General features: G+C 33.4%; 1 protein-coding gene across 1 annotated transcript in view; it reads left to right on the top strand.

The window, feature by feature from the left end:
- Fur2 (furin-like protease 2) overlaps positions 1-8,986 on the top strand; it is a 1,025,686-nt gene extending 1,016,700 nt beyond the window's left edge. Inside the window, exon 21 of the mRNA XM_083140976.1 lies at positions 6,204-8,986. Coding sequence (XP_082997102.1) covers positions 6,204-6,350 — 147 coding nt within the window. The 3' untranslated portion in view covers positions 6,351-8,986. The remainder of the gene's footprint in view (positions 1-6,203) is intronic.
- The last annotated feature ends 2,087 nt before the right edge of the window (positions 8,987-11,073 follow it).

Consider the following 11,073-nt stretch of genomic DNA (forward strand, 5'->3'; position numbering starts at 1 on the left):
ACACACACACACTTTATCACACAATTTCAATACGAACTTATGTGTTTAAGCTTAGGCCATTGTGTTAATAGTGGCTTTACTGAAGTCCCTTAGGTTCATAGAAAAGATGTCAATGGTCTTATTCTTGATTCGCAAGTATTGTAACTGGTGCACATTCTCCACAATGGAAATTTCTTTTTAATTTCAGATCTAGCCTTCTTTATAAGAAAAACTTCATTCTTTAGTATAGTTTCCGACAACAGGATTCAAAAAATAATCTGGCAGAGTAGATGTTCAGCATCTATTTCATGATTTAACAATTTCCACAAGAATACTATTTCATGTAATGTTCTTCTGTAACACAGCTTTGTAAACCGACATTCATCTAGAAGTATTTTAAAACATCTACTCTGTTCAGATTTTCAAACAGATATAAATAAAAATTGTTAATGAGAAGGAATGAAATGTAATATTTGCAGCCACCATCTTAAAATAAACACACTACATACGTATTAAATACAATACTGAAGAAGATATTTTCATTTGTAGTTTCTCTACTGTACTGTTTTCGGTAGATCAATATGTGTCCTGAAACATCTACTGTGTTTAGATTTTCAATTAGATGTAAAAACAAATTGTAAATCACGAGCAATGAAAAGTTGTATTTACAGCCAACATGTTGAGCTAGACAAACTATATACATGTACTGCTGAAGAGAATATTTCACTTGTAGTTCTTCTACTGTACATGTACAGTAAGCCTGCTGAAGGTGTTCAGCAGGAAACCATTGAGTTTCAGTAGATTTCTGAGAGACACAGTAGAGTACAATTAATAACAGTAGATTTTTTTTGCTGTAAACAGTAGAAATTTCCAGCAGGGTAGTTGGATCCTGCTCTGTTGCACCAATTAGTCATAATTAAGATGATGAGAGAGAGATTGAAAACAGAGGGGGCACAAAATGAAAGGGACATTGATTTGAATGTCTGATTTAGCTTATTTTATGTCTCTTTTCTACAACTTTTGGCTAATCACGATCATGGGGATGAATGATGATAAGATGAGATGAGTGAAGGGACATACACAAACACATTGACATTGGGTGCCTTTTTATCATACTATTAGGTTGTATTAAAAACACACACAAAACTACTCTAGTTATGTAAATATGTTTATACTACATCGATATATTCAACAAGCCTACCGAAATATGAAGATAACACTCTGAAAGAACCGCCCATTCAAAAAAGCCAGCTTTCTTGAAAACACTGTTTATATCTAGCTACGAATTTTATATTGTAAATTGTATTTTATATTTAGAAATTAGTGTCTATTTTACAGTAGGAAGATAGACAAAAAGCATGGAACAGGAAAAATACTGCCAACTCCTGTATTTCCATTGATTTCAGACACTTTTGTGAAAAAAGCCATTTTTTTTCGAACACTTCCAACTCTACTAAATTGTAACCCATGTGTAGTGTCAAGTTAATGTCAATGTGTCCATGAGGGGTGACAAAATTCAATGCCCAAATATGTTCATTGTTACATCAGTGTCCGATGGATCTGTAACAAATGAAGCATGATGATAATCTTTTATTCTGACATGGAACAGTTTCCACTGAATTAGTTAAGTGAAATAGCTCGAGACACACAGCATACTAAAAATTGTGCTGGCCGAACCAGAGGTCAAACGTGAATCCTTGTGGCTTTCAGTGCTTATGCTTGCTAAACTCCTGGCCTCCCCAAAGAGATCGAAGCAAGTTATAGTTAATTCAGTTATTGGTTAAAACCTGTAGGAGGAAGAGTTTTTGTGGGTTTCTTTACCCATTGGCTCATATTTTCTATGAGAAGAAACTATACAAAAGCACAGAAAAGTATAGTAACTTCTCTCTTATGAAAATGCTTTGGGCGATGCCAGGACAGCTGTTTTGGAATTTTCCTCTCCTTTTGAAAAACTGCTATTATCAGCGTGGCTACTCACAGGGAATTCCTTGAATTCTGGGAATTATGCGTGACTTACTAGGTTCGGGAATTATGTGTGAATTCTGTTTGAATTTTTCTCCATAGACGTGAAAAATTACAACTTTTATTAATCCAAATCCCATTGAGTTTATACATATTTATAAATGCCCCGAGGTGAGTTTTTCACAGTTTATATTTTTATCGAGGAAATAAAGAATTATTCTGTGCGAGAAATAAAACAGAAATCTCTTGATCCGTTTTCTTTGTTAGTGTCCTTTGTAGAGCAATATGACAGGCGGAAGATTATTGCAAGATAAGATATCTAAAAGATAATTGGGCAGATTTGAGTTTGAAATTCTTACACAATTTCTCACAGTTTAGAATATATACTGTAACATTCATGACTTGTGTTTGTAGATGTATTTTGAGTATGAGTAATTGAAATGGCAAATCTAAACTACGGACCTCAAATTAAATGTTTTAAATATACGGTATAATTAAATTAGAATTCTGGATACATTGGAATGACACAGATCCTTTTATGTGGTTACTATATTTGTGTGTGCTTATGTGTGGGTGTTGAGAGGCAGTAATACGTAAGGTGAAACAGAGAAAACATCTGCTTGTAGCCTTGAATTTTTGGAAAGTTTGCCTTGAAAACTGGGAATTATACTTGAATTTTATCATGGTCCTACAGTAGCCACCCTGTATGATATTCCAAAATCTAAAAAAATACATATGCTGAGAATTCTTTCCAGAACATTAACGTGAATCTTCACGTGTTCTTTCGCTGTTGCCTAGATATTATCAATAGTTTCGTGGCTAGATAAGTCTATTAAACTATTGATAATATCTAGACTATGATGAAAGCAAATTGTTTAGATTTTGGTACATCGTAGTGCTTTTTTTAAATTTTAAAACAAGTGCCCTGGCGTCGGCTAAAGGTCCAGCCGACCCTTAAGCATTATGTTCAGCATATTGAGATTTTGAAGCCACAGCTGCAAGCAGAATCCCTACTTGTTTACATTTACCACCCTTATCATGACCTTTTCTTTGCCATTTATGTCATGTGCAAAATTTCATCGAACTGTAAATGCTGCTTTGGTGATCCATGCTTGAAATGTGCAAAGATATTTTCCTTTGGTATTTTTTGGGTCACCTTTTCTTCACTTTATTTTTTATATACTTTATTCTGGGCTTTCTAGAGTTAATTGTAAAGGCTTCTGCTTTTTAACAATTACATTAAAATTTAGCTTATCTTAATAAACATGAGTGATGTCCATTCCCAATAGATTCGATGCTGTTTCATTGTGACCAGTTTCTACTGACAGTGGTGAGTATATTTTAATTGCCACACACGAGTCCTTGTTTGTGTTCAGTGTGGTTTAACAGAATATTCTGCACTTTTTCAATTCAAGAGGCACAGATCCTTTTCATAACCATCTCTAGTAACCTTCAAAGATACAGTCTTTGTGTGCACACTATAGACGTACCATGCTGCACTAACATACATCAGTTTCATGGAAGTACAGTGGCATGTGTAACTTATTTAAAGCATATTTCATACCATGTGCCACTGCACAAACTACAAGCCACATCCAGCTCATTTTAAGTGATTGACTTTCAATCTTGCCATCAAAGTTCCCAGTTTCTATTCAAACCCCATGAGTATCCCTTCATCAATTTTATATAATCATCACTCATGCTTATCATCACGATGGGTCAAAAGTGACAAGAGAGTGATGCTAAACAACAAAAATACAATAAAAAATACATCCAGCCTGCCATGACTTTTGTGACCCTCCTTTGTGCTTATAAAACCTCTAACTTCATTCTCAGGCATCATCCTAAGAGTAAATGTAATAAATCACATGTCCAATTGCTCAAAAAGTTTGGACACCCCTGATATCAGGGTCACCAATAGATGAAAACTTGATATTTGACGAGGGTCAACTTTACTTCTTTGGGGAGTTATTATAAGAAACAGAAAAATGCTTGCATGGCAGTGGACAGCACCCTTTTCCTTCCTGTTCCACACTACCTCGTAAAATATGTTTCTTTGTCATTGCATTCGAGCGTTTATCTGTATCTTGGAGAAATCAAACTGAACTTGGTAAAATGTTGGATTTTCATCTATCGATGCATCAAAGTGAGTTATACCTATTATACGTTAACTTAATCTTGCCAGAAGTTATCATCCTGGGTTCGTACTGACATGTTACGTTAGGGCATGTAAATTAAATGTGTTGTACTTGTAGGAAATATGAATGTTTCACGTAATTGTAAATCCTAATTTGATGGAACAGGTGTTCACAAGTAAAAAGAAATACTGAAAAATATGACATTTCTTGCAACTGGAACTATTGCTTTCATATTTTTCCAGTCCAAAAATATGCTGTAAAGAGAGTCAAAGTAAGAATGGTCTGGGAATTAATTTGAAAATACCTGGAAAACTCGGGTAATTTCTTTTGTTCATCTGTCTTCTAATCACTAACAACAAACCTAAGCACGCTTTGAGAATATAACATCACTGTTGCTAACATGTAAACAACTTTATTCAATCCGATCAGTCTTAATTTTTAAAAAATACCATATTAAACAAATCTCTTTCCAACCGGGAAAACTGTCATATTATAATTACGAACATATATTCTTCATACTACCAATCTGTGTCAGTATCTACCATCATTGTATTTTCAAATGCCTCCTTAATATTGTACACTTATACTAACTAAATATTATAACCTGTGTAATGTGCTTTATGTAACTGATTAATTTATTTTGTCACTTTTGTATGAACATGAGGAATTGGATTTGGTGTATGAATGCAATCACCTTGTTGTTAAGGGTCCCGGGTTCGAATCCCGGTCGGGCTTGGTTGTTTGTGAATGTCCATTCATCAATTTCATCATTTCATCACTCATCCCCATCTTCGCAAATTAGCCTAGAGGCACAAAACGCGAAGTAAAATAAATTAAATCAATCAATCAAAAGCAATCACCTTGTTAATAATATGACAAAAGTTACTGTCGTGTGCTGAAAAATGCATTTTATTTACTATTCAAAATCATAAACAACATAGTCCTTCAGAGCAATCTTGGATCTGATTCAGTATATTTTTTTTTATATTATTGTGCTGGGATTGGGGGGAGGGGATGATGACAAGAAGTTGCTCTCCTAACGGTATCGGGGTGAAAGAAAAAGGAGGACCTGTCCTTCATTTGCCAAGGGTACGAATCTTCTGGTGCTACAGTAGAAGGTTCATCATGCTTCATCGAAGAAACCAGTCAGCCATTGTAAGTGATGATGAATTCAGAAGTCATTTTTGGATTTGTCAGCCGTGGGTAAGTGAAGGAGAAGAAAAATTACTCAGTTTTAACAAAGCAATTTCAAATTCTCACTTGGATTGTTAGTAAATTTGTATTATTTTTCATGTCACAATTTTGGTAGATGCAAATACAATTAAAATGCATGAATAGCTCATGCAGGAGCAAATGCAGATGAGAAATCTAAAAGAATTATAAAAATACAAAATTAAAACAAAGTTTCCATGTTCTAACCAAAGGAGAAATTACTATTATCAGGGAGCTTTCAGACAAGCAATAAACAACAAGTGGCATGCAACACAGGTTAACACAAGGAAATATGGGCCACTGCAGACTGTAACAAAGCATTCACTGAGCATGAGCAACCAACAGACCAAGTCAACGTCTGAGAAACACAAAAGTGGCATGTGTAGCTTGCCGTGCAATGCCAATAGGGAATGTTGCGTTTATTTCAGTAGGTTTGTTTACAACTGATAAGTGTTGCTTAGGTGTAGCATCATCTTCAAAGCCCCACCAAGAAATACTGATGAGTGAATATCAATGTTTTTAAGCAAAGTGATGGCTGAATAATTTGCTGTCGGTCCATAATGTCCTTAACTCTTTCCGGGTGAGTAACAGTCCAATAAGATGGGTGATGAGCATAGCGGTTGAATTAATGACAGGTTATAATCACACCATGTCTCACATGATGTAACCCCTTCTTTCAAATTCTTTCAATTTTTACAATGAATGAAATTGTTGAACAAAGAGTTTGCCTTACATTTTGTGTTGCGGACGGAATTTCATGTGCTGACTCTCTAAAAATGTCAGAAGTCAGGAAAGCAAGATAAAATACTGGAATCAGATTTTTTTTATACCATTCAATTGTTATTTGTGCCTAACTAATTTGAACCTTGCCTACCCCTTTTCTTCCTCATTTATCTTAAATTTCTTTTTCAGGTTCATTCTAATTGCAATGCATGCTGGAAACAAGGTTACGAAAAGCTACCAACGCGGCAGTACCAGAAAGGAATAGAAAAAGTGTCATTGACTGATGAAGACTTTGAAAGTGACGAAGATGATGAACAACTATACACAAAGACGTAGCCAAGATATTCTTACATTTAAACGAATTTAGTGAAAAAATATGTATAACACGAGAGCTGAGCTCTACGTACATAAATAAAAGACTTTTAAAAAAAAGTCACACATAAATGTAGTACCTAACTGTACTTGGAGATCACTTTCTATGACTGAAGAAGCAACTCCGTTACGACAGTTGTAGGTACTACAGGCAAGTCGAGATACTTATGTACGAAGTGCATCTGCGAATGATTTACCAGGATAGAGTTTATTAAGTGCCTGGTGTTGTATAAACTTTTTAACGTTGTTACTGAGGACAGATGTTTGCTTTTCCCAATCTGGGGAACCAAGTAAATCATCTTAATGAGCGCGTAGTGAGATTTTTAAATGTTCTTAAATATGAGAAGTCTTAACTACTTTGGTGTGACAGTGTTAACTTCTCATTTTTATGAAGAGTCTTATATCTGAATATAAGAAAAATCTTCGCTCTCCTACTGTAATCGCCAAAATTGTTAACATATTGACTAAATTAAGAAGTGGAAAAAAATGACAAGGATTATTTTGGACTCTTAACACAAAAATGAAAATGTATTTCTCTCTTTCTTCCTTACGCACCCTTATTTTATTTTGTACAAAAAGAAACATTTTTATATTACATAAACATAAAAAGATAACCACGATTCTGGCCTCCCTCAGGATTTTTACTTAAATATGTTCACTCTTCTGTGCTGTTAATATGTTTCCACCAAGAACAAATACACATTACAAAGAATATTTCAAATATAAATATCTATATATATATATTAAACAAAGAAAGACATTGGAATTTACCAAATTCCGATGTATATTCTCAACATTAAAAAAAAAAAAAAGAGTGAATTTTATTGTGATATATGCTCCCTTTTTTGTGAGGGTGCTTGTAAGTGTACAGTCATAACAACATACAACTATGTGTGATCTATTGTTTGTTCTTAAGCTATATAAATATATATACATATATATAGAGATTATGATATTCCTGTTTGGTATGATTTTTGTAACTTTATTAAGCAGCAATGTGATAATGGAATTATAACAGACAAAAATGTGTTGGCTTATGTTAACACACACATAGCAGTTGAGTTGTGCAATTCAGATTAAGTGAACCTTTGTATTAATTTTTTATCTGTAAAAAAGTGATCACGTGGCATGCAACAAAAATTAATTTAGAAAAATAAACACCAAACCCAATAGATTTTTACTGGTTACCAAATTTTTCACAGTATTATTTGTCATAAAATAAAATAATGAAATAAATGTGCATAAAGCATGCTACATGACCTTGTGTGTTTGCAGTGGAGTTTTAAAATACAAAAGTCCATGGTTAAGTACTGTGCTAATATATGGCTAATATTTAGCCATTGTGTTTTTAAAAAAATCACATTACATCACAACATGTTCTTGGGGTGGGATATTTGTTAAAACAAAAATTAACACGTAAATTTTTGCTATCGAAATAAAGCTATTCAGTGTCTGGTGCGAGCTAAATGAAGTTAGAAATAAAGGCTGCATTTTCTTAAAGATTATTTGCATGTTTGTATTTTTCTCTCTAAATAAGTCATAATTTTGTATCTCAGAAAAGTGTTCCAAGGTTTTTTTCCCCCCCTCTACAAGAGAAACAAAAACAGCATATACTTGTACTTAATAAATATCGTTAGGATTTTTTTTCTTTCATATTTACTGTTTGGGAGTCATTTCTTACTATTATAGCATAGTGAATAAAAAAAACAGAGCAAAGGGTGCTAAGTTTTCATTCAAATTGTTGCTTTGTTCGACATTAGGTGCTCTGTAATATATTCTGATATTATATTTGTATAATATTGTAACATATCTCCATAGAGGTTTGGGGTTACACAGTTGTACATAGTGAAACAAAAAATAAATTTTGCAAGACAAAACTGTTTACATTTAATTGCCTAAACCTACTATAATTTCATCCTGTTGTGACAATTTATAGGAATACACTCAGCATGCAATCATTTCCTTATTTTCAATGTAGTGTTAACATAATTGTAAAATCATCTCGTTTTACTATGTACTAATGTAAGAGTTTTTCAGAGTTTGATAACATCAGAATAATTTTACCTAACCCTCCTTTATCACTTTAGAATCTCTTCACCTTAAGTTTTGTTCAATATTTGGTTAGGAACTGTTAAAATGCATGGGTAAAAGTTTTAATTTGCACAATTTTAGCTGTGTTCTTCTACAAACATGATTGAAACAGTATCTTGTACAATTATCTAGAGGTATGTTATTATGACAGTCAACACAGCTTGATGTCATATTTGTATCTTTTCCAAGTATTAAAATAAGAATTTTTCACTGGGAAGTTACATCAGAAGTTTTTTAAAATTGTATTTGTAGAAAATAATTAAATAATTGCAAATGACAAAACCAGCACGAATTTATCACCCAAATTGCAATATTTCCAATGCCACAGTATATGAGTGATTGTATTTTAAGCTAATGTGTGTAACATGTCTTTTATGCCTTATATATGAAATTCATTTTTTTAAGACAATGTATGTTGTTTTACAAGATAATGTAAAAATATTGAAAACGAACAAAATATTGTATTAGAAAATGTAAATTTCAAGTAAATGGAGCAAGATATATGTATTCAGATGCCCCCTTAACCGTTCCAGAAAATATAGAAGAGTCAGCTGTTTGAATGATACATGAAATTGTGATATTCATATATCTATTGAAATATTTGTTGTTCATGTTACAAATTATTTATTTTGACTTTAATGCTTATATTTAAACCACTTTCCATAGCACTGCTTTTTTTTAAAAAATATTAAATCTTAACAGATTTTTTAAAAAATTGAACATCAGTGTTATCATTATATGCTTTGAAGTGTTGATGTAATAGGATCTGGTAACATTGGTGGACTATAAGAAAAGAAATGGAAAGAGAACAGTGACATTTTTGAGGCTCATTATATAGCTGCAAACTAAGAAATTATTGTAGAAATCACGGTTTCACAGTACTAAAAGACATTTACAAGTCAAGTAGAAGCTGTTTTGGCATCAGTTAAAATGTGATGTGCTGATATAGTTGTGAATTCCTTCTCTTACATAAATTGCATTAGTTTAGATGCAAATGAAGCATCGCCATCTTGAAATGAACACAGGTAAGTAGAATCTTAATCATCCATGTGCACAGATGATGTTTAGCATTTAAATATGCAAGATGGGTGATGTTTCAGAATCTATTTATAGGGTGACTAGTATATTTTACACAACTAAACTTGATGCAAGTGAATAATTGCAAGTACATAAATGATGGCTTCCCACATCTTCTTAATAAAGAATAATCATCTTATTTGAAGAATTGTGACTATATACTTGAATAACTAGACAAGGTTTGGGTGAAGATGTTTAAACAGAGTTTAAACATTATTATTAATAATTTAGTTAACAGACACAAACTTTGTACAACAGGTGTTTATACTCTTTCTTCCATAATGTGTCAGTGTACAACTGACTTTCAACTTGGCTGAGATTACACAAATACAAACCACAATCCTGCCTAGAGTGCCAAAATATCTAGCTATTGTTCTGTATAGATGATGAGGTTTTATAGCCATTTGCTCAGTGGTGTCGAAGGTTGTGCAGAAACCATGATGCATGTGACCCTGAGATAAAAGAGACCCCTTAAAGGGTTGATTTTGTTCCACTGTCAATAAGGAACCTTTGGCTTTGTCTGAAAGGTCCAAAAAGCAGTCTTGAAGTGTGGTCTTGTCGGAAGTGACTTCACCTATTGCAGTTCAAAAATGCCAAGTAAATGAGCAATTGAGCCCATAGCATGCAGAATGCGAGATTGTCTAGTGACCACAAAGAAAAAAACCTTGGACGTGCAACGTCCCTCTAGTGCACTTCTTAAATGTTCTTTATACCATGGCTACAGATATCTTAATCTCAGGGGATAGGTTCTTTATTCGAGAATTCCAAATAAGAAAGCATTTTATAGCCAAGAGGATATAGTTAAATGCGAATCTATATTCTGAAAACTATACACAATACAGACAAAAAAAAATAGTGAAGCTTGTATATACATTGAAATATATATATATATGTTGGTTCCAAATTTACGTCGGTTATATTCTTTTTGAAAGGAAATCTTCTTCTTTCTTCTCGTAATTTCTGGAAAAGGCTTCTTCTTCCTTCCTATCTTTGATTTGGGAAAAGGCTTCTTCTTTTCTTCCTTCTTTTTCTTCTTTTTATTTTTTGAAAAGACTTCTTCTTTTTCTTCTCTTTGATTTTGGAAAAGGCTTCTTCTTCTTTCTATTTTTGAAAAAAGACTTCTTCTTTTTCTTCTCTTTGATTTGGGAAAAGGCTTCTTCTTTTCCTTCTTCTAATTTATTTCTTCCCTTTTAAATCGTAATCTTATTTATTACATATATGCGCTCGCTTTCCCCGCTTCTTTGGCAAACGATACAAGCTATACTTATAGAAAGAGTAGGGTCGACTAAACTGACAATAGTGCCACCTCCTATATAACGACCAAAAGGGGAATAGCCCAGGATCGCTAACAGCAAGCGCTGCCTATGGCCCAGTGCATCTAATAAGAAGCGCAACCGTAAGTGCTTCGGGGCATCTAATTGAACACAGTGCCACCAAGGGACGGACAAATACAAAAGCTGACGATGTTCTCCTCGTCAGGGGTTCAAAAAGGAGAGAGATACATTTCTGAATTCATTTG

This window comes from Lepisma saccharinum, chromosome 19, assembly GCF_977018435.1.
Source record: "Lepisma saccharinum chromosome 19, izLepSacc3.1, whole genome shotgun sequence".
Taxonomy (NCBI): domain Eukaryota; kingdom Metazoa; phylum Arthropoda; class Insecta; order Zygentoma; family Lepismatidae; genus Lepisma; species Lepisma saccharinum.